The sequence below is a fragment of the Echinococcus granulosus genome, assembly GCF_000524195.1.
Source record: "Echinococcus granulosus chromosome Unknown EG_S00001, whole genome shotgun sequence".
NCBI classification, from domain to species: domain Eukaryota; kingdom Metazoa; phylum Platyhelminthes; class Cestoda; order Cyclophyllidea; family Taeniidae; genus Echinococcus; species Echinococcus granulosus.
In genome coordinates this window covers 3,861,315-3,886,247 of record NW_020170381.1, presented here as the reverse complement: position 1 = coordinate 3,886,247, position 24,933 = coordinate 3,861,315, and the positions used below count along the sequence as shown (strand labels likewise).

The window sequence follows — 24,933 nt, the reverse complement described above, 5'->3', positions numbered from 1 at the left end:
TCAAAATCTATTCTGAAGGTTGTCCAAAATGACAGTCTGTGTGGAGGAGGAGGCGGAGGCAGAAGGTTCAAGTAGCTCCACATGGCTGCGCGTTGTCTTCGAGGGCTTCTGCGAGGTCTGGCGCTTGTAAAGAATGGTCGGTGGCATCCTATGTGTTGGAAGCAAGTGGGTCGTCATCTCCAACATCGACGTTGGCACCGTCAACCACATTTCCGGTGGATCTGAGCATCACATAAAGCTGATCACTCAACGTTATATAACAAACTGCGATTCACGGTTATCCAGACTTGTTCACTTGAACACGAGTCAGTCTTCAGCTCTCTTTTATCAACCATTCTTCGTCTAGTCTCCTCCCTCCTCTCCGTGTCTATTTATGTCTTCCAAGATAGCTTGAGTACCATACACACGAGCAAATTGCAACCAGATTATGCAGTGGGAATCGTGAGGTTATTCTCCCATTCATCTTATTGTACAAGTAGAAATGCACTCTTCAATAAATTTTCAAAGCTTTAAAGTATAAGTGGGATTGAGATTTGCACTAGCAAATTTGGGTATTCCCATCAAAGGCTTTACAAACCATTCCATTTCAGTGACAAAACTGGGTTTCATCACCATCTACTCTCTCGCCAACCTAAGCACTTGAAGGGATAGCTGCTTCCACTTCATGTAAGGGTTGCAAGTGGAAGTTGGAGATCTGATTTTCCAGACCTGAAATAATCAGTAAAATGCGCATTCATCAAACGGCCAGCTGCAATCTCCCCTATCCTCTGGCATCTGCTAAAGTTGTGCCATTTTGATGGTACAAGTAATGAGCTTTCCATCCTTATAAATAGCCACCTCAGTCGCCATTTAATAATCCACACTACGAGACGGGTCACAGCAAAAAAAGGCTTTTATTTCCCTTTAAACGTCCCAGAATTAATAGGTCTGCACAGTGACGATATTTGCCTCAAGACCAGTGTATTTAATAAGTTGTTTTTCCTTGCAGTTCACAATAATAAACCATGAGGTGGGCATGCATTGAATTGTGGGAGTGCTTGACGTTGACTAGCAAGACTATTAAGTCCACCAATGCTACATCCAGTGGGAGGCTTTCTTATCATGATGAGCCATTGACATGAAATCAAAATGTCAAATTACTGACAAAAATAAGAATTCTCATTATCTAGAATGCAAAAAGGATGTAGTTAATTGAAATTTCATTGTTAAAAGAAAATCTTCAAAGTTGTAATTGAGGACGTTCTATTACCAACGAGTTTTTAAGATGTGCCCTAACGGAGCCAACAATGTGATTCCCTTAGCTACAAATTTATGTGCAAAGTCAACAAGCGTTCCAAAAGACTACGGAGTGGAGATTTTTTGTCTTTTTCACTTGTGAGTTCGATTTTGGTGGGCATTAAATCACAGAAGCAGCAAATCATTTTCCATGGCTTTGTGATCTTGTCATAAGCTTAATGATTTGACAGGATGAATTTGTCATTTTAGGTAATTCGATGGCACTCTCAAACTTTTTGTTTTAGAGTTTATTCATTCATTGCTTTACAGATTGTCTCTATTTGATGAAATCGCTTCCCTTTTAAATAGAATTTTTTGAAAATACATCCATTAAATCCACTACTTTGATTCTCTTTATAAGTGGGCATTTATGAATGATCTCTCTTCTTTTAAATAACTGAAATGCCGATTCCCGAGCTTTGTCATTTAATACATCTTATTGTCACTAAAATTAGAAAATGTATTACCACTTACTTATGCCTTAAACAGAATGGAAGAACATCGAATGGCCCTTTAGGTGGAAACAGAGTATAACAGAAGCTTTGACACCTACATACCTCCTTCCTTTATTTGGATCAGTTTCGGTGGGATCGATTGCGACTCCACAAGGTTGCAGTGGTCGTAGATCTCTGTGGAAAGCGGATTGGCGTTATTCTCATGGACGCTGGTGGCCGATGTGGCTGCAGTAGCAGCACCGACATTTAGCGGTAGATGATGCAGCCGAAGCAGTTGTGTTCTTCGTTCACGAAAATTCTTACGATGCAGTTCAATCACCAAAATGAGGGTGAGCCATAAGCTTACTGTGCTTGACAAGATTCCGATTAGATGATCTACAAATGGCAGTTGAAAAGATTTCCTATTACTTTTCTCCTTCGTGATCCTCAAAAACCTCCCTCTTCTTAAGCACAGACGTATCGATTCCCAGCCAATTGCTACAGACTAGATTTACTTCTTAAGGGGACAACTTTTTCCAAAGTGACGTAAGCGCTATAAACAGCTTAACTTTAAGCATTCTTTATAATAAAAGGCTGAGGATGGATAAGGGGTTCACTGACGGGTATCTGCACCAATAAAGCTTCAGTCAAGATTGAAATAAATGTGATCTGTCAGGTAATAAAGGTTATGAATTGGCTTGATTCTGCGACTCTCGAGTTGGTCATTGCGACCTTTTGGTCTTATTTAAATGTGCATTTGGCCTCTATGTATACTTGTTGCAAAATGTTGTTTTCTGCCCTCAAATCAATAGTTTTCAGATGTTAATAAGGTCTTTTGGTTGTTTACATCTACTAAAACAAGTTGAAACAATGAAATAATTTTATTTACCGAAGCGATTGAATGGACGCGAATAGAGGGTGAAGCAAGAAGTTGATCGTTCCTGTTCTTTCACTGAAATTGACGCGGACACATATCTGAAATGGGAAAAGAGTACACATTTTTCCCATTATAAGGAACACTTTTTTCTCCCATTACACAGTTGTTTGAAGTGGTCTTCGAGCATAAAGGCTCTCTTATCCTGCTTGATACAAAAAACTGTAAGCATTGGCTTACTACAGGGATATTTCCTGTGTCAAGCCTGACAACAAGGCATCAGAACCAGTCGGTAGTAAATATACTCGTTGCTACCTGGTGAGACACAGATTTCTCCTTGCTGCTTCAAGTTTAGAAGTCCATAGTGGTTATTTGGCCTTTTCAGTGATGTTCCATTACGGTGGCTAGGAAAAGTGCTGAAACGCTTACAATCTTGTCTTGCATATTCATCTTCCATCACTTGAATAAATAGGACGCTTCATTCCGAAACATTTATGTTGCAGGCTATTCAGTTTAGAAGCGCCCGCATTTAGCCTCTTGATCTTTCGTAATTAGAGAATTTTTTCCTACAGTTTTCAGGATATGCGCAAGCCCGTCGTAGGAAACTATTGTTCTAAACTTTAAGAAAAAAATTTTTACATGCACTTCTCGAAACTCGTATTACTTTGGATTAAAAAAAATCTACAGGCTAGTCAAGAAATCTTCCATTTACGCCTCATAGCCAATACATTGGCATGTAATCAAAGACTGTTTCGGTGATACGAAATTTCCATTCCACTTCTGACAGACTTCGACATTAAGGAGGGTTGATTGCTGCTTCACTGATGCAGGCCTGTGTTAAGAGGCCCTTTCCGGAAGACGAATCTGCTGTTTCTAATTTTTTATCGCATCACTCTGCGTAAACTCAAGTGTAGTATGTTTTTACTTTAAGTGTTGTCAAAGGGTGTCAAAATTCGCTTAATTCAGGAAAAGGGCTTTAAATTTGTTTTGTAGAAATCCTCATTATTGTTTCATTTGATGGATCACAGCTCAAATGAATCTACAGAAATAAAATTTCTTCATAGATAGTGTCCTCCGTTGCCCACTTCTTATTGTAGCATTGGTTAAATCTTATCAGTTTAAAAGCGATTTTGCACAATCCCGTTGTTTAAGGCTTGTGGCTTCTAAAATACTTTGAAGTTTTCAAACTCATGCTGTAATTACATTCTTATTTGAAAATCACCCTATTTACATAAACGGACCCTTTCAAAGATGATAAACTTGTTTTCATGGCTGACTCAAATTCAAGTTACAAAGCAAATTTAGTAGCTGGTGTAAATTGCCCTCAGGTCCCCTAAATGCTGTTCAGGAGTTGGATTTTACGGATTTAAGGATCAGGCATTAAGAATTCGTTCCTAGATAGCATGACATTAATACCATCCTTATACCTCCGTTTTTAACTCTGGGCTGAGCAGTTAATGGTGCAATCTGTTGCTTTCAGTTAGATTTTTCTTTGCAAATGTTTTTGTATTATGATAAAGTAGAGTTTAAGAAGTAATAGACCCGGTTGAACTTTCATTGGGTGGAGTTTTTCAATAACAGGCATTTGGGTGGGTTAGCCTTTCATTATTGAATATTCCGCTTTATTGCGTACCAGTTCCGGGTTATAATCAGAATTTTATCGTCCGATTATTTCCAATGTGATGATTCAAGTGTTTTTATCGCCACCAACATTACCACTAACCTCGCCACCGGGTATGGCGCGTTGTGTCTTGCCGACTGTGAGAGTGAGAAATGGGCGCGCGTCTCGCGGTTCTCCGCAGTGAGCGTGTGCAGTCGGGCGTTAAGGCGGTCGATGAGTGCGACCACCGCGGAGGCGCGTTCACCCAGCAGGGTGGTCCGCGCTCGGTAGACACTCTGCACGCGCCGGCACACCGTCACGTTCCCTGTTGTCAGCAACTCGCTCACCGACAGAGGCTGAAACACCTCACGACTCGACAGCAGAGGCGATGCTGGCGAGTTGGATGTGCGGTCACTACCCGGTGGATCCGGATTTAGGCCACGAGGAGCGAATATCTCTAACAGCTATGTGAGTATAATAAATAAGCAGCCAATATTTACTCTATGTCTCAAATAAACTAATTGAGTAATTAATTCAACAATTTTCGAAGAAATGTCGGCTCTGGTATGCGGGATGACAAGGCTGTTTTGAAGGTCAGAAGAAAATTAATGTTATACAGGGGAAAATCGTTGGTGCGGTTATGTGAAAGGATTCTCCTGTCTTAAATTTTGATCTTGAGAAACAAGGAAAGTACTTATTTTAACAATCGCTGAGAAGCTCCAATGCTAATGTTTGAAAGTTGGTAAGTCATTCCTGACAGCCCATCATAGGTTGATCTCAAAACTTTCCAGGAACTATGCGAATTTCCTCAAAAACCCGCAAATTTAATTTTCAAAGACTGTTTTAAAATGAATAGAATAAAGAGCTATCTGTAGAGTATTAAAATGCAATAATTTGTTTATAGTTGTGGCAAAATTTAAGACCATCTTCTGGTGACCTTTGCCTCCCAATGTAGCAGATCCGCTGCTAGTTTTGCTGCAGAGTCCTACGTGAATAATTAGTAAATAGACTTTAATTTTTTCTTCTTACCAGTTTTATGTAAGTAGCTTCCAGACTTTGATTGTTATGCTTAACTCTTCGTTTTGGTTTTAGGGGCACCTGAAGCCCCACTTCTGTACTTTTGCTGGACGGGTCATGGCAGTAGCCTTTAGACCTTCTCTACGTAGGTAGTATGCACTCGGTCTCAGCAATATGTCTTTTCTCATCTTCAGAGAAGTTTTGGGGCGATATCTTTGTGGCAGTGAAAAGCAAACCCCACCCAAATTGACATTTATCCCGTTTTCCACAACTGAGTGTGATGGAAGAAGTGCATATACTTCGGATTAAAGTATCTGTGACGAATACTAACAGAAGGGCCAAAAATGACATCTACCTTTGAGAACAACCATAGCCCCGTATTCTGCAAGAATGACATTGACAACTGAAGCGACACAGGCACTAAAACACCTAGAAAAGCTCGTTACGGAGCTGTCTGCGGTACTTGTATGAAGATGGTAAACGAACGCGTTTAGCTTTCTCCACTTCCATTCTAGCTGAATAGAACCCAGATAGGTTAGGCTATACAGCACTAAAGTAGTAATAAAGTGGCAGAGTGGAATAGATAAAAACTCTATCCTCAAGAAACGGCTTAAAATCTCCTTTGCTTATTAAATAACTGCTTTTGGGCCTGTGTTCTTACCACTAGCTACGAAAATACACGAGGGCCTGCACATTTTTCTTTTCCGAATACAGTTTTCAAAACGGACCAAACTTCAGATCTGGTAGAATTGCCGGGAGAGGTCAACGACGCTGCGGTCAAATATTTGCTTTTTTGTGTGCCAGCTCGATTACTGACACATTGATAAGTTGATGCTTTCCCTACAGCACCGACTGCCTTTTGATGGCGGTCGTTGGAGGTTGACTGGGGAAAGGGAAGCGGAGGGAGGCCAGGTAATTATTTGATTATTTGTCTAAATCTTCGCTTTAGTATCGTAAGAACTTAGGTCTCCACTTCTGTACTTCCTTTGGACGGTATGACCTCTAAGCCACGCTAGTAGACCTCCGACCCTTCTCTACTTCGAAATTACATATTCTGCTAGTGAATTATGCATTAGTAAAGTTTAAAAGGCACTATATGGCATCCAAATGACGATCAGATCCACACCTGTAAGTAGTAGGTTTTGATCTACCCAGGGCTGTTTTACCCTTTGCAGCGTGGTATAGAAGTAAGGTGCGTTATAACCAAACATTATTGGGTCAAAGTTGCCTTTTCTTCACAATTGAACTGATCCACAGTGATTTGTCTCTTTACTTAATACCGAAGATGTAAAAATCTCAATCTCCTTTACCACCTGAGTGTAAAAAACCGAATAATTTAGTATACGATCGTACAGATAAATGTCTGATCTCATATTAGTGTATTTTGGGCCAAAATTTTACTTTAAATATGGCTAACTCAAAACTAAATTATTTTACTCATTTACAAAAACACTCATGATTAGACTTCTTCACTCCGACGCTTATTATGGGTGGCAGTTGTCTCATTTAGCCTTTATTTAACTGCCAACTTCATAATAAGAAAAGTCCTTATAAATATATCGGAAATTTTATGTCCAAGAGGCTTTGATTACTGCATTTAAGTTCATCCCAATGTTGTGACTTAGACTTTTAGACAATTTTGTCACATACTAATGAGAGAAAGTTGTCAATTTTTGATGACTTTATCTTGCGTAATATACTTCTTGTGAAGTTGAGATTTGGGTCTCTACACACTTAGGGTTCACTTTATCATTTCCACCTATATTTCGGTGTCAAAAATATTGCTTTAGTTCTGATTTGAGCACAGTTTTTGGACGTAGCGTTGATATATGAGGCTAACAAACAAGGATAAAATTCTTGTGGCCTACAATTTGACCTTTCCGGTATGTAACTCAAACAAACAGGGGTTGTTTGCCTACGAAAAGACTCATGACTTTAGTTCATAAGGCCGTTTACTGTTAGATATCCATGAGGATAAAATACATGACCAAAGTTTCAAGATACGCAAACTGGGACTGGGTATTGCCTGCATCTAAGCTACGAGATGCGAGCATTTCCAAATTCTTGCTTTTATGACTCTGACTTGTAATTCACAATAAAACTAATTTTATGGTTTTTTCAACCCCAATTTCTGGCTTTAGGGCAGATGATGTAATGGAGGGACTCTAATTCGGTTTTAGACTCCGCCCCGGCACTTTGCCGTGCCTTTTGATCAAAGGATTTGGACTGTTAGAATGAATCTCAGTAGTACAGTGCAATGCTAGGCAGTGTACACAGGGTTCACTTGCATGCTGTAACCTCAAGGGATTTCAGCTTATTGCCAAATGTTAGAACTATCAAACTAAATGGCTTCTACGTTTTTACACATGCATCGACTTGTCAAAGCTACTCCTTACTTGCTCTTCCTTCCAGCAAACTTTCAAATTCACTATCATCCACCTAAATCAAGCTTAAAATTCTGGAAAAGTCCTCGTCCAACTGTATGATGAGGTCCTATATAAATCTGTATTTTCAAGCAAATGATTTTAAAATTACGTCGTAATAGGTAGTAATTTCAGTCTACACGTGTCGATGCCGACTGCAAGATGTTAATCACACGAAATGCTGCGAATCATATTAATGGCCCAATGCCTTATTAATTTATAATGTTTTGCAGTTAACTTGATCTTTAACGCTAAACAGCCACAGCATAATTCAAAAATTTTAGGCTTGGCTTTTTCCGTGAAGAATTATGGAGCATCTGGTGGCTCGAATTCTACACAATGCGACACATCACGGCAAATTAAAATAGTTTTTGTGAAGGAAATAGCAAAAAAATGTCTGTAAACCATTTGTGGAAAGTTTATTACCGCTGTTTAAGCCTTCTCACAGCAAACTTATCGTCATTGGTGGCTCTTTTTTAGGCAAACAAATGACAGGATGCATAAGTGGGATAATAAGATGGTTAACAACTGAGAACATCTCGACCATTGCTTATCTGGTGTGAAAATAAGATACTTGTAGGAGTAACACCCAATGACCCGTGGGAACAAGTATATTGAGGAAAAGTTGCTAAATGCACATCTTGGACTCCAATTCAGTACACCAGACCACCTCCAAAATCACTTACATTTCGGCACCAAGCTATGTCGTGGTGCGAACCCTTGAGCCTAAGACTTCGGAAATCTACCCAAAAATGGTAAGACTTCATCGGTGGTAGACTCAACTAACTTTATTTCTCTGCTGATTAGGGGATCAAAAGGCTCTCCCATTCAAAGCCATGCGTGGATTGTATCTTCCTTACCTTCGATGCAAAGACATTTTTACTTGTGTCTTCCTGAAGGCACAAAAAACGTAGCTTTGCTCCATTTCTTATAGAGGTAGTCTATCGAGCAGTGATTGATGGACACCAAATGTTAACAAGATATAATTACGGAGTCACCTCTGTATCCTGAGTCTTACCGCGGAATCAGATATGGTGGGGATTACTGGTGGCCTTTGAGCCTGCCCAATTTACAGATCTTGACCTCAATTGTTGTGCCTTTATTATAGTGATTTGTTCTTTAGGCAGACGAAAAAAAATTAAAATTACATTATTACCATCTTAACCTCCGACCAAATACCAGAATATGGAACGGAAACGAATGCCATATTAGTCAGGTAAATTTTTTACGCTATTTAACTTTTTGGCCATATCCTGCTACAGTGGCATTAAACATGACGTGAAGTGCCATTTAAATGAAGTTGCTTCCACTTTTAAGTAAATATTATTGCAAATCCGGAAGTCTTTGATTTGTAAGCATCGTTTTTTGCGATTTCCTTATAAATATCACACTTTTATTCAGAGGGTTCAACTTCCCTTTTTGTCAGTACAGGCAAAATGTGAACACAATCGTCCTGGGTGGTACAAATAATTACAGGATGGCATTTGCGTTTGGAAACAATTTTAACGACTTTCAACATCCAATATTTTCCTTGACTAAAATTATGGGTTTATAAAGGTTTGTTTTCGTAGTTTTCTTAATTCGGCTAGAAACAAAAAAATCAGGTAATTGCTATTCCAGTTTTAGATTGTCCCATGAGCATTCTCTACTATAGTTGCTTAAGTTACTTTCCAGTCTAAGATCCCGAGCTATGACATCAGATCTCCTATTCAGGAGACGATTTGGCTGTACAACTTCAGGAAATTTGACTCCCCTGCAGGTGAGCTTAAGAGCCTCTCTCTCAATAATACGGTGTTCCGAATTTGCGCAGAGAAGAGCCAAATGCAACTAAATCAACAGAAATGCGGAAGATGAGGTTATCATGGTACTCAAACAGCCGTGACTTCAATAATGAGTGCTTTAAAAATAGCGTGATTTGGTACTTTGTTTTCTTAGTGTAATTTCAAAAAAAATATCGCAAAGTAAAATGAGTGCGCCACTTTATGACACAAAATACATGTCATTAAACAACAGTGAAATTCTTCGACCACCAAACCAACATCGTGAGCAGTCTATTTTTCCGTCCAAATTGAACAAAGGTGGAACGCGGTGCTCAAATAGGGGGGTGAATGGGGTGTTTTAAAGCTAAAATCCCTTACCCTGCAACCTAAGTGGCTTTGTCAATGCTCAATGCTCTTCTCTTTCTGCCAAAATGCTCCAAAAAGCCACGCGACTAAACGACGGTTTTCATTGCTGTCGCCGCCACCAACATCGTCCTTTAATCTTTCCCCCTTCAAAGCAGCTTAATTTTTTCACACCCAAGTACACCTACGAAACCACACATCAACACTCGCCCGTAGATGGAGACATGCCTACGCAGCTATTACACCCTCGACAGTGAGATAAGGGGTTAGTAACTGAGAGTTATCATCTTTGTCCCTCTCAGAGGCTTTTGAACCATCAAAGAGAATAGTAAAAGGTGGTGTAGCACCTCTCTAAATGCTAGGGCCATAATAAATGCGCAGTAAATAATGCATTGAAATAGCGGGAGGTGTTTTGGAGAGGAAAAACGGGATTTCTTTTAAACTATAACTTATTGCTGTTTTCTGCATTCAAAAATAGGTTACTATTCTTTCGCGTCACATCAACAAATTTGAGTTGCTTCTAACTTATTCTATACGACTAGTCTTCAAACCTCTGATAGGGGAACTTGAACTATAGCTGCTGTCAACCATGAGGTCATTTAACCAATGCTGGTCTATTTTCTCTGCTAGGGTCCATCCATTGCATAGCCTCGTCATCTCTCTGACGATGCCTGGAAATAAGGCTTCAACATTCCCTTGCAAACACTAATTTTAGTAGGCTTTGCTAAAAATTGCCTCAATATTTGTAAAGTGAAAGGATTAATAATTGTCACAAATATACTTTATACTACCTTGTAAATAAGCAATAAAAGCTCCTCACTGACCTATTCATGTAGAATTTGGGGTACACTTGGGTATTTTTAAAATAAGTCATCAAGACCCACCTGGGTTGTTGTATTTTCCACCAATGATCAACCTGTTCGCATGAAGAAATTCGCCAAATTTTGTACCAATTTTTACCTGCAGCTCCGACTACTATAGAATGCGGTGGGCTTAGCAACGAATGCATTTGAACATCAAGAAGGTAAAGAAACCTCGAGAGAAGGTAAGAAGGAGACTATAAAATACTTTGTTTATATCCACAGTGTTAATTTAAGTTTTTATGCCTCCAAAAAAATAAATGTAGAGGGCTTTTTGCAAGATTATCCACCTCTTCCCCATCGTGATTCCATTAAGGGTTTAATTTGGACTCATTACGGTGGCCATGTTGCTGATTTAACGCTGTTGAAAATTTTAGTTTCTACCATTCTAGTGAAGTAAACTCCAGCCAGCTTTTACTGCATATTTTGAAACTCCCTTTTTTTGGGATATAAAGTTGATTCGGACTTTACTAACGACTGCCCCTCATTCCTGTTTCCCCCTTATTCCGTTTGGGCTAGGGTCAGGGTACGACTTGAACGAACCTTGTAAATACAAGTTCAACTATTATTCGTTTTTAAGCAGCAGATAACTCACGCTTTGAATGAGGTCACGAAGATGTGACTGTAGTCGTGTGCCGATGCTCTGAGCAGCGAAGAAGCACTCCACAAGACGCAGTTCGACATCTGCGTTGACAGAGGTGTTGACTAGCGGAGCACTATCAATCACAAGGCCTGAGGTAAAGAGGGACGAGGAAGCGGAGGCGGGGGAGAAGTCGGACCAGCGTTCCTGTGCCTCCAGGAAGTCTACGAGGAGTCGCGAGGCAATGCGATGGAGGTCAGCACTACAGCCACTCTGTTGCGGCACAATCGTCGTCTCCACTTTCAGTGCGTGCGTCGCCTGCCGAATTAGGTCAGCGATGAAACCAGCCGCTACGTGGATGCTCGTTAGGTCGCGTGCCAGTTGAACTACCTTTTCAAAAGCCGTTCGATTCATATATCGCAGAAAGGCGCGCTGTTGTATTAGCCGACTTAGTGCCTCCTAAAACGTCAAAATGAATGGTTTCATTAAGCTAATTCAAAAGAGCAAGTATGATAATTTTAAAAAAGTTAAGGCCATTTTAGAGGTGTTACTTTAGACGCCTCAGTATTATTTGGGAGAGGAAACAGCAGAGCTTTTACAGAAAAGATAATTAAAGTGTTTTATAAATTTGAATCCTGGGTACCCTTGAAGTTGCTTTAAGAGATTACTTCCGCTCATCTTCTATTAATGTCACCTTTACACGTCAACAGAAACTAAAGAACGATGGGTTTACCTCACTGTTGCACTGGCTAGTAAAGTCTCATGTAAAATTTAGCCTTAAAACTTAAATACAAAACGCGCTTTCGTTCCTTCACTGATAGAATACTGAAGGGTCTGATTGTTTTCACCAAGAAGCAATTATAATCACTAATGCAAAATTCGGAGACAGCGCAGCATCATATGAAAGATATTTGCGCTGTAGTTGTGCTTTGATGAAGATAGACACGATGAAAATTTATATAACTCTCTTACTGCAAATATTTACCATTTCCCGGAGAAACGTAGTACTTCAGGAGGAACAAGGAGGAGGAGAAGGAGGAGGAAAAATCGTGTTTAAAAAGACATGGATAGAAATTACCAGATTCCTGTGAGTTATTTTGTATCTGGTAAAAATATCCTGAGCAAAGGTGTAGCTATTAAATTGATTAAAGATACATATGGATAGCTGAAAATTAGTTTCTGTGACATTTTCAGACATCATCCTACTTTAAAGATGAGATTAAAAGTTGCTTTTAAATAGGACATTGCAATAATGTAGTTGTTTGTTTAACTATTTGCTTTAAATTCGAGTACACCAAAGGCCTCTTGGCCATGCCAGCAGCCCTCAACGCTTCTGCACTTCGGCAATGCATATTCTGCCCTAATGTTAATACTGCTTTTTCTTCAGGAAAGTGGCAGTAGAAAGCGAATCCGACCCTAAAGAACAGCTCTCCTGATTTTCATTCCTGAATATTAAATCTTAATGGGGCGGAAGTGATGTATATGCTAAGGATGGAAGAATCTGTGACGACCCATAAGGGAAGGGCCGAAAATGGCGACTACCTCTCGTTACTACACTGGTCTTGTGATCTGCAGGAAAGCTATCACAACGGAAGCAGCACTAGCCGTGAACCATCTGGAAGAGTTTATTAAGGAGCTGTCTGCTGTTCCTGCATGAAGATATCAATTAGATCATTACGTGATATTTCTCCTACCATTCCACTAGCTGGATAGAACCCAGCACTGAAGTGAGAAAAGTAACAAGAAACTTTTGACGCGAAGCACTATCCTAACAAAGCCACCATAAGCTCTGACGACAAGCGATGGATATAGATGATGGCCATTGCAATGCTCTTCCTCAAATACGGCTCTTAAATAGGACGGAACTTTAGATCCAGTAGATTTGTCAAGAGAAATCAGTGAGATTGCAGTCAGATTTCTTTTCAGTTGCACGCAAATTTGATAACTTACGCAGTTGGTTCGTAAGTGCTTTTCCTTTCGGCATCGACTACGTTGTGATGGCCGACGTGAGGGATTGACCAAGAGAAGCACGGGGACGATGTCCAAAAAGAGGGAGAGACAATACGATACGATGATTTTTTGTTTAGCTCCTTTTTGGTTTCGCGAGCACTGCAGGGCATGGTCATTGTACTTCGGCTGGGCTGCATGGATTCCAGGCTATACCAGCAGCCCTCAGCCCTTCCTTATGCTTATAATATATATCCTGCCTTGGTATTAAGCTTTTATTAGTCTTCAGGAAAGACTTAGGGGGCTACAATATCTTCCATTGGCATTTTACCCCCTTTAAGGTGGTTGTTGACTTACTACTGATTGGTAAGGTCAGAGGAAAAGCCTCCTTTGTCAGAGGGTGCAAAAGCAGCTCACTTGTTTTGTTACTGAAATAAAAGGGCAAAAATAGCAGTGTTCGAGACGCTATTTGTAATTGAATAAGGCGCTATTAACAGACCATTTCTGGGATGAAAAGTAGAGAAGAAAGTAGGCTATCTGAAATTAAACCTAATGACTCAACTTCTGCACGTAATTTAAAACATATCCTAGACAGGAGAGCTTCATAAAATTAGCTTTTGCAGACACCATATTAGCACAGAGTTAACTTTGCACGCAAAACCCAAAGGAACCAATTGAGAAAAATTACTGCAAAAGGGAGGGTTTTAACAAGTAGTAGACAAAGCTAAAAACCGACTTTTATTGAAGGGTGTTTGTAAGCATAAATCCCTTTATAACGCACATTTATAATTACTGGGAGAGAGTGCCAGAAGTATAGGCAATATATTAGCGGACTGTTGACTCAGTAACTCCAAAATTAATGCTTTGAAATAAATTGATGATCACTTTGTACACAGTAACCGCTGAAACTTCTCTCTAAAATCATCTCACCTTACCTCGTGTATGTGGTGTCAAGAGAGTAAGCATCAATTATTCTTGCCCAGTTAGCCATTTCTCCACATGAGCGACCCTGAAGTGAGTCTACTTTCCTCTAGTGGACTTAGTCATCAACCATTTACCATCTGCGTTTTGAGGTGATGTCTTTCGCTCATGCTTCATTTCCTGGACAATTATGGATGAATCTGTAGAGTCTATTAATGAAACAGATCAGCAATTTTATTCAAGTTTTATGTCCACTCTATACTTGACCACACTTTCGCCTGCAGCTGCTTTGGTTTGTGTCCGCGCAATCTGCGCCACATCCGCTATCGTAAGCCAAAACACTAGTAACGGAGCATTGCATCCAACATCGTGCTCTCTACTTCTACTACGATAATTTGGACCCAAACTCTGATAAAGTTATTCTGCCAAGTAATAGCCTCACACAAATTAACTTGAAGGTTCTTCATTAGTTAGAAGTGGTGAATGACTGGAACCGTGCTCTTCATATTTGCAGTCATTAAAGTGGGAAAACTTCCTCCTTAAATATCCCTCCCGATGCCTGAAGATAAGAGAAAACTTGTCCTAGTTTTATTTTGTGTAGCTTCCTTTGCATATTATGAGTAATCTAGACTGGTGGTCTATTTTCTTATGGTCTGGAGACGAAAAAGCGCTTCACTGCCGCCTCCACCATTGTAACCGATGGGAATACCATATAGTCCGATTAGAGGGAGCTCAAGCGGAAAGGCAAATGCCCTCTCTCTCTCCGCTTTGCTCAAACTACACCTTTTGTTCAAATGTCTATTAGAAACGAAAGTTATTTAATATCGAGGCATCATCTTCTAACTTTAAGAGAGTCATCACTTGCAAAAAATTAAAAATTGCCAACTTTTTACCACCCAGAATTACCAAGCTTTGTTCTAACTGTGATTTTAAAATCCTAACTGTAATGGTAATTTCAACACCCGAGAAAATATGTGTTTCTGTCCTTGTAAAGAAAGGTGGAGAAATCGCAATCACAAAGAATCGGTTTTAATCATACCCGTCGCCATAATGGAGACAAAATCTGCTCTAACCGGACTTTTCTGAGGAAATTACGTCATCAAACCGTCCACAGTAAACAAACAGACAAAATTACAAAGAAAAAGGCCTTTGATTCTACCCTCTTTTGATGATATAAGCATCCCTAGTATATTTAGAGTGGATTAAATAGTTATCACTGACTTAAGTAATAAGGAATAACCGGAAAAAGAACAAAGATGGTCCTATCTATCTACCCTTTCTGCATCCGCCGTTGAATGCCCCGAGTCATCCCGCGGGAAGAAGCTTTGATAGAGCGCTGACCTCACGGTTTGAGTAATCGAGTCCACTTGCAGTTGTGAACCTTCGCTGTCACCTATAAAGATAATGGAAATGTCTTATCTCCTTCAGACAGTGTGGTAGTAGTGTATTTAGGTGAATCTTCCTTTACTTTATGGCTTCCGACTGATGGAATCACCCTGTTAATTTCCCCCTTAGCCTCATAAAACCCCATCTGACATGCAAAACTGACTTTGCCTGAACCGATTTTAAGTTAAAGAAAAAAGGAAATCAGCCAGCTAATCATCTGAGTATTAAATTTTGTATACACCTACTAAATTTCCAACTCTTTTTCAACCATTTCCGCCCCAAAGCGGTTTGAAAACGGCTTTTCCAGTGTTTTACTTTATCATTGCACTACTCATAAAGGTGTACCCAGTAGATTGCAACGCTTTTGAGGTGTAGCAGGTATTAAATAGACCTTAAAATAAGTTAAACCATTTTTTGCTACTATTTAATTATGTCTGAATGAGTCAGGGTGCAAGAGCTTTAGCAACCCAACTCAGTAACATTATTTTATAGCAGAGCATAGTCACTTGCCTTTCAGAATGCAAAATAAACCTAGGGCAAACATTTATCATGGCGTTCTTACTGTGCTGCGAAATTAATGAGGACCCGCAAATGAGTATAAATGGCGCTAGAGAGATTTCTTTTCTAGATCTCCATTATTATGAGGATGGATGCAGAATCGCTGAAACGACGCTTAAGGGAGTGTCACTTGCCGACGCGATCAAAGAACAGCCCTCAGTGGGGTTAAAACTCAAACTATTAGGTAGGCTCTAAATAATCCTCTAATTTGAATCTCTTAAAAACCCTCAAACGTGACCTTTGCGCTTGCATACATTTGCCTTGCTTGACAGTTGCGTCTAAAATTGGACAATAATTTCCACTTAAACTGGTCACAAGGTGGGCTACAAAGGGACGGCCTCTTCCGTTTGTAGTGATGATTATTCACTCCGGAAAAGTTCTTATTGTTCTCCCAAACACCAACAATATGGGCCAGAATTGTTTGACAGTGCCGCCAGTAATCAAGTGGGCAACTGCGTGGAGTACTACCTTTTAGGCTCCAATCGCTGTTTCACAATCCTCCTGAGTGCTGTAGACGCTGTTTTTACCATTTGAACTTCGGCTTACAAGGTTAAAACAAAGCTAGGTGCATTTAGTCACCATAAACTAATGGAGAAGCCATGTGACATATGGGTGACCCTAAATACGTCACCAGGCCGGGGCAGTTTCGGCATTGCGTAGAAAAATAACTCCGTCATTGCAATTGAGGATTGGAAGCTCTCACCAGGTACAGTGGCAAAAAAACTCCTTTTGATTGAATGATAAGTTAAAGCAGTGATCCGGTAAACCAAACACTCTATTTCCGATGACTATCGAATTACCAATGTCTGAGCTAGGAAACTCAGAATCTTCAGTCCTTCTTTATTTCTACCACAAGCTTACACCACTTAAGTGACCAATTTTAATGTCATTCAAAAGTTGAGTGATGCAAGTATCCATATACTAAGAATATTCTTAAACCATTTTCAATTTGTTTAAAAGCATAGTAATTACGTACTATAGGATAATATGGACAAGGGTCACCTCTTTGTTACACTAGGTTTGGATGAGAAACCCGGGATCAGGTGTGGGAGGTTTTGATAATGCAAGCGTTAATGGCTCGAGTTTAAGTGAAACGCTGACCAACAAAGACAAGTAACTTCCAATCAGCCCCTCATTCCAGGAAGCCGCAAGTGTTTTGGCCTTATAAGGTAGCTGTATTCTATTTTAGACTTAGGCAATAGCAAAGTGACAACAGAGGCAGCAACTTACATGCCACGCCGTTATGAGGAGCCTTAAAGGGAAACGTACAAAAAAATTTGAATTACTTCTCAATACAAGGCAACTGCAATGGCGCAAGCTTTGAGTCCTACCTACCGCAGATGAAATGCGAATCATGTTGTGAAATCCGCTGCCAATGAAGAACTCGCTCTGATCGCTGGTGGAACAGTTGAGGGCGATCAAAAAGCCCGTAAACCCGTCGTTTGGAAGAACATATTCACTCTCCTCGGGGTCTAAAATCATCTCGAGATGAGTTTGTTCTGTAAAGGGAAGCAAAAATAATTTCCCCTCCAAACATACCGCAGACTAATTTTGGACATTAAAATTAGAAAAAGCGCCAAATTTGAGCTTTTTAATCAAGTTTAACGCAAAATTACTGTGACTGCCGCAATTTTCACAAGCATAGGAATCTGTATTGGGGTCTTCTGTGTAGTTTTATGTGAATTAGAGCATTCATTACACAGAGAGGTAGGTTTTGCGAATTAAAAGGAGGATTTCGAAACACTCTGTCCTCTATGTTAGCACAAAATTTACGAAAATAGGACTACCGAAAGTCGGTGCGAAATTACAGGATCAGTTTGCTTACGACTAGAGTAGTGCCTACGAGGTAAAATAGCCCAGACACCATTTATTAGGGTACACTGTAGCCGATTCAAATGAATGTGTCTCTGATAATGTTGGCCAGAGGTAAGTAAAGAAGTGTCTTATTTGTCTGGGAACAAATGTAACGCGCAGAGTTTACTATTTATAAGCAATTCAAAATGTGGAATATCTTTGCCTGAAGCTCATTTTTTTGATAAGACTATTCAGAAGTGAGCTGGAATACTTTTTGAAATGCAGAGTAATTAAAAATAGTCATCGAATTCTGGAACGCCTTGTTGGTGATTCCATATGCAGGGAAGACAATCATTGGAACAACATGCGCAAAAGCACATGCGAATTCCAGGAGTATTCTTCGGAAAGGCGGGAGCATTTACCGCGAAGCCTTCGACAAAGAGGTCAAGCTTGAGCAGATTCTTTTAAAGTTAGTTCAAGACGTTAGGCCTTCTTTCATTAAGTCTTTGGCCTATGGCTGGCTAATAAGGTCTCCTATTTGTTTCCTGTAAGCTAGTGAACAATGAGTCTCAAAAGTAACTTTGCGATCGTAGGTCTCGGACGTTTCTCCTTCTAAGCATTGATAATTTTCTTAAAAAGTTAATGCGACTTTTTTAACACAGTGGTTATTGTTATTAAAGCCGGTGGTACCTATGTTAGGCGGAAGGTTGCATCAATCTAACGCCAATTGTGTGTTTACAGCACCGCGTGAATTCCCCTTCCATCCCTTAATTCATTGGGATAGGAATGTCTACACCCAGAGTGGGCCTTTAGTCTCACCTCTACTTTTCACCTTATTTAATTAAACACGCATTTCATTCACTTTGATATTTCCTGTAATTACTGTAATTTTGGAAGAACAATGGGGTGAAAGCTCTTTAATTAGGCAGAGGTTATTTAAACTAAGCTTCATGCTAATTAGCATTCGCAAAAGTTCATTTCCGGTAAAAGAATTTATAATTAAGGTCTAAAATCCATTCTTTCTTTGATATCTGTTTTATTCATCATTTATCCTGCAAATCAAAGTCACTAATTCTCCCTGGCATTCCGAGATTAAGTAAACTTCCCTCAAGAAAGTACATTAATATTAGTTCTTCGGAAATTTACGTCACGAAATTATGTAGCCCACTAGCATTGTCTCAATTTGCAGTCATTTTACTGACAAAGGATATTTATTGCAGAAGTAAAAATAAGCGTTTTAATAACTTGGCTGACCGTTGATTGAAATAGCCAAACTTGGAGTACAAAGCTTTGCATTGAGTTCTCCCTCATACTACCGACTAAATGCTTCTTAACACAAGTAATAAGAGGCAGTAGTTTCTACTCATAAATAATGGAAACCACTGAGTCATGATAACTAACGGTCACCACAACGCAATTACACTCACTTTGCCTCGGAATTCGCAGCTGAAAACACATTCCGTGCTTTGTTCTTACCGATTCAAAACTCTGGGCGTTGCACTCGGCATTATTTAGCTTGCACCTGCAAAAGTGGACAAAAACGAAATCCAGATTACCTACTTAGATGAATTCATGCTAATAAGTGGCAAATCGTAACTTTGGACAAACCGTTTGAGCATACTGAATATACTATGTGCGTATTGTTGAAGCTGCTCATTGGAGAAGTCAAGATCTTGCAAAGTAAACCTTGGGTCCTGTACAGCCTGAGAAACCTTGTCGTAAAGTCCCGCTGAGTAGAGAGCTGTTGCTCTGCAAATAAAAGCACAGTTTGTAGCTTAACCTTCAAATCACACGAGACCACGTCACAAATCCAATCCGACACAATGCTACTGCTCCATCAGATTTTGATAGGTTTGATCATGCCATCTTTTCATGCTACGGTGAGGGATCGTGTAGACTTATTTTGCTGCGTTTGTTAGAAATTTGAAGGGCTACTCGTATTTGTACATCAAGAATTTGAAGTGCTCCTTTCAGCTTCCTGATGGGGCAGTAAGGCGTCCGCCCTAATCGTCACAGTCCCTGCAACCCTTCTTGCACTAGTAAAAACCCCTTCTTCTTCTTTTCTTCTTCTTCTTCTTCTTCTTCTTCTTCTGTATTCTGTTGCTTTACTAGGTCACCAGGAATAACTCGGGGAGGGGCGGTACAGCTCCAATCTTACTAAGTGACAAGTAGCTATAAGCAAGTCTGTTACAAATCTTTTGTGACTTTGATGTCGCTTTTTTTAATTATTTTTATTACCCATACAACTCTCTAAGCAAACCATATGGCGCTGATTGTAGTTAGACATATTTACGAAGTAGGCAAATTTATCCTATGTATCAGAATTTCCCTTCATCTTATATATAGCAAGCACCCCAAATTATATCTCTTTTCCATTCTTTTTAATGCTATTAAGCTATTCGGGATTGTTTTTATGCGCTCGATGTACTTTTTTCTTTCCAACCGACCGAATATGAGTTTTAATTTGTTAAGTTTTCAAAGTTCAAGGGATGAGCGAAATGAAACAATTAAAATACATCACCTCACCTCCATCCCTCCATGTGGTGGCAAAATAACACCCGAATGAGCACAAGGCATTAGTCCTCCGCCACATAGCTACGGATTTAATAAGCCAATTTTTTTGATATGTGGACTGCAAATGAAACACAGATTCCTGATTCATTGTGAATGGACGCTGCATGATACTGTCCTTTTTTTAGCTTTAACTGTTTGGATTGGCATAATAAGGTTAGCATGAGTGGTATCTTTTTAGAACCATGTTGTGTTTTGAGCTTTGCTATCTATGGTAAATTGAGTAGGTGGGGGCGTTTAGTTACTTCTTGCGACGCTTAAACTAACCGTTGCGAACAAAAGTAGCGGGACCGGCCAAACCAAACATTTCTTCTAGTAGCCTTTGTTTAAATTGAAAAGTGAACTAATGAGTGAGCTGGGTGGCGGCACACCAATGGCATTCATCTAGACAGCGTGATTAGGTAGAACATCGTGCAACCTATGCGAAAGGTTGGGTTAGCACTGCAATGCAAATATCTCAATGGCCACTAAATTAATTCATTTTATTTTTAATTTGTAATTTAATATTTTTTACCTTCTTCCCACATTTTTTGACCCCAATTTTTGCCTTTTGGATCGTTAATACTCTTGTGTAAGTTTGTAATTTCTTTGAAAGTATTCTGACAAAGATCACTTTACTTGCTTATGAGGAGTCAGGAAAAAAATGTTTGTTTTGATTTCCTGATTTCTTCAACCATCAACAATGCAGCTGCTTCACGCATGAGAAAAAAGGGAGAAAAGCTCTCTCAAAATGGTGTTTTTTCCCTTAAAATGGGATAAAATTTAGCATGCAGCCGAGCCTCAGAAGATCAGCCATGGAAATGATTTCTGCTCAACCAGCGTGACCGCATGAAGAATGTTTCTTCTCTTCTTTTTCCCTTTTCCCCACTAATTGTTTCGATGCTCACTCACCTCAGAGGATTGGCGTTGCAAAAGGTGAGGGAGGGAAATGATGCCTCCTGTCCAGAGTCTTGAATTGAAATTTCTTCTTCTTTAAAAGTCGATTTCCCTTGAGTTCCCTCTGCTCTCCACCAAACAAAAATTCGGAAAATGAGTAGGCATAGAATGACCAGAGTGATCAGCACTTCTACTGTGGCTGATCTAGAAAGAAAACTGTACCGCTTAATGTTAGGGTAAAATCTAAGCACAAAAGTTGATTTGTTATTTAAGCTAATTGATTAATCGCCTTTTTAAAATCCTATTTCAGCAGCCTCTGACTTACGTATCCAGTAATAGTGGCACGAGTTTTTAATGGATGCGTATGGTGGGATTCGGTATCATCAACGGACCAGAAAGTCCAAAATCGACATCCATATTGTTTGTATTTTACCTTACAACTTGATCATAGTCATAGCGCTCCTCTATTAGAAAGAGAAGTATTATCTACACCAGTTAAAAATAACAGAAAAGTCTTGAAGAGTTGTAAAGCTTAAAATGGTATTATATCATCTACGCCCATCTTTAAGAAGGGGAAAATCCCTACTGTCCGGACTTTTGCATCACTTTTGAAACCCTTCAATAGGCGCTCTACTAAAAGGTATTTATTTCTCTCCAACCTGTGGAAGTGGCATACCTTTGGTAGCAAGTAAATGGGATGGCTATTAGGCGGTCTTGTGTAAATAGTACTGAATGGTGTAGCGTTAGCTAGAGCTATTGAAAGAGGCTCTTATCAGTCCTCCATGCTAAGTGCGCGTAGGCTTTACCCAAGGACTGGACATTCTTCATAAAATGCATGATAAGAATTCTACAAGTACCGCTATAAATTGGGTCATAAAGTGGTAAGCGAAAATCTTCTCAACTGCCCAAGGTTATCGATGCAGGCCTTGGTCCTCATAGCAGCCACTTGATCTACGGTAAAGCATCTCTCATATTTTCCAACTTTATTTGCTCACAAAATAGTCGGCTTTCTCCGTCTGTAGGCATGCCGAAACTCGCTTTTCTTTGAAGCGGAGAAAAGCAATCATTGACCTACACGATGAACATCATTTTCATCTAATTACAATAGCACAAACTTGGGTTTGTATAATTTCTACTTAAAGTAAATCCAAACAAAGAAACTCAAGTCACGTCCGTCATGCTGGTCTAGAAGTATAGACAAAAGCAATTATTGGTAAACAGAAAAGCGAATCAAATGAGTTCTAAAACCTATAACATGGCTTGTCCTTATCTTCACCTCTGCATTATTAGCGAGGCGGTACCATTGAACACCCAGATAATTGGGTAAATCAGGCAATAAGATGTCTTTTTGGACCAGAAATAAAATTTGCTAGCTCTTTGATTTGCTCCTAGATGCTCAACTCTGTCATTAAGGAAACGATGCCAAAAGCATCTAACTTTGTTAACTTTCATTGCTGTTTCCGAGCTTTTCTACTCTGGCCTTTTGTCGTAAATAAGAAATTAAACGCGGAAGCTCACAGATAAATGAGTGTTCTTTGAGACTTATTAGTCGGGAAGCTGTTCAAGTTGTGGAAAAGTACAGGTACAAAAAATTTGCGTGTAGCCTTTACCACAACTAGCAATGAAGGCTGGCATTTCAGTGTGATAGCTGGGCTTGAACTTTTGAAAGTCGATTTTTTCTGAAGATAGATATTTCACAAGCCCCCATTTTTTTCCTCCAAATGGCTTGTTCGTACCATGTGCAATATCGGTGTCAAGTGACTAAGCGAGCTGCAAAGCCCCTTGTCAAGTTAAATTTTGATTATAGCGTGACAAAATTGATGTCGTAACATGCAAGTGAGGGTGGATGATGCTCTTTTTTCACTAAACATATCTCTCTTATTTGGCCTTGTTAACAAAAGAAAATAAAAGCAAAAGAACCTCTTGAAACCGTTTTAGTTGGTCATCCGATAATAAATTAGGTCTTAGATTATTTTTTCAGGTATTCATAATACCTTCCGGGATTTCGGTGCCTACTTTATTAACTACGTAATGGACCAACTAGGAGGTAGTTTGGAGTTACTTTAGATGACGGAAACAGACGTTTGCAGAAAAAAGGTCGTATTTTTAAGCTTGTATCATGTAATCAAGGAAGTTTGTGCTCCATTTGGAACGTCTCTCCAAGGACCTGAGATAATTCGTAAGGCAACCGTTTATATTAGTGAGTATCGCATCTGCTTTGCATTCCCCCTGTCAACGAATAAAGTCTTCTACACTAACCTAGATTCCGCTATTAAAACGAGCAAACTTATTCCCTCACCTTTATTAGATTCATGCAATTTGAGACAATAAAAAAGGGAGGTAAGGTTAGGCAAGTTTGGGCAGACTTACAGTCTTATGCGCATGTGATTGAATGCTCAAGTGAATGGGCCGTGCTCATTAAAGGGACCGTCGGAAGCCCACGAAGGTGGTGAGATCAAATGGCCACCTCCGGGCCACTGGAAGCACATCACCACCAATGAGAAGTCCTCGACTCATGTGATTGGCCAATGGGAGGCGTGACATCATCGGCCCTTAATAGGGAGATAGGACGTGTTTTTAGCCTCGTTTGGGTAAGTAGAGGCAGGCGCCATACTTCAATCTGGCAAAAAAGCAATGCAGATAAAAAAAACTTTTTTGCTAAAAGCGTAGATAAATAATTTTGTCTTTGGTGCTTGTGGAAGGGGCATTAATCACAGGCGTAACGCTTAAGGGTTTGCATATCCAAAATGTTGGATTGATGCAGGTGTGATAATGCCCCTGTGTGGTAATGGTCTTATGACTGGGGATGTGGTTTGGAAAGAGACCATTATCTAAACGAAATTTCTGACAAAATATTTTAATTCCTTTTTCTTTGCTCTTTTGGTTTGTACCTTTCCCATTAACACGATAAGGTTATGTTTATTTATTCTTTTAAAAAATTAAAGAATATTTTGGTAAAGTGTTTTAATAGGAGAATTGGGGTATTTGAAGAGAAAAAAGAGCATGAGAAATCCCATTTGCATTACTTAACTGAATTTCGCTTCATGAAAAGTCTACTCCTTCCCAGTCCTTATTGGTTATTTCTGTTATTTTAAATAAAGAGTTTTTTTGTTTAATATTTGCTCGACTGTTATATGCGTTAGTAAGTATTTTGAGAAGGCAAAAAATTGACTTTTGCTAGTTCTCTGTGATTTATTTGGGTTCCAACCTAGGTATCTTACTTAGTTGGTGGACTATCTATTCATTAACGGGCTAAAAGTTAATGGAATTCCAAAATCTAGCGGCCCGAAACTGCTGTGAAGAGCATTGAGGTCATTATATGTAAATTCGACTTACAAGGGTTCGGATTCAGTGGCATGATTCAGAGACCAGCCCTTATGGCAAAGGTACAGTGAAGGAGCGCCTAAGTGGACCCTACACCAAATCCGAAAGTTACGCAATCAACCACCCCCTTCCCTTATTTCGAGCGTCGTCCCAGCGCTCCCCTTGGTCACTTCCTGCGACAGCTGCCATGACGTAACCAGTGGTGTAAAGTGCACCCAAAAGCCAACCGTTCCCTTCGACAAATTCCCATGCAACCGGAAAAATACTTGACGGCAGTTCAACCAGATCTGGAGTTTCGTCCCGTTTGGAAATCATATTGAGAGACGAGGAAATTTGCTGCCCTACGCTCATGTCTATCGCTAACCATACG

At 39.7% G+C, this 24,933-nt stretch overlaps 1 protein-coding gene across 1 annotated transcript; it reads right to left on the bottom strand. All coding sequences in view use genetic code 11, as the record gives it.

The window, feature by feature from the left end:
• EGR_00409 (hypothetical protein) lies at nucleotides 1–24,914 on the bottom strand (the record flags this gene model as incomplete). Its single annotated transcript, XM_024489658.1, has 11 exons — nucleotides 1–221; nucleotides 1,833–2,105; nucleotides 2,599–2,684; nucleotides 4,307–4,647; nucleotides 11,202–11,645; nucleotides 15,329–15,447; nucleotides 17,229–17,250; nucleotides 17,334–17,497; nucleotides 19,220–19,314; nucleotides 19,401–19,541; nucleotides 24,676–24,914. 11 exons carry the CDS (start codon nucleotides 24,912–24,914, stop codon nucleotides 1–3), a joined length of 2,145 nt encoding a protein of 714 aa, XP_024356336.1.
• Nucleotides 24,915–24,933: the final 19 nt, after the last annotated feature.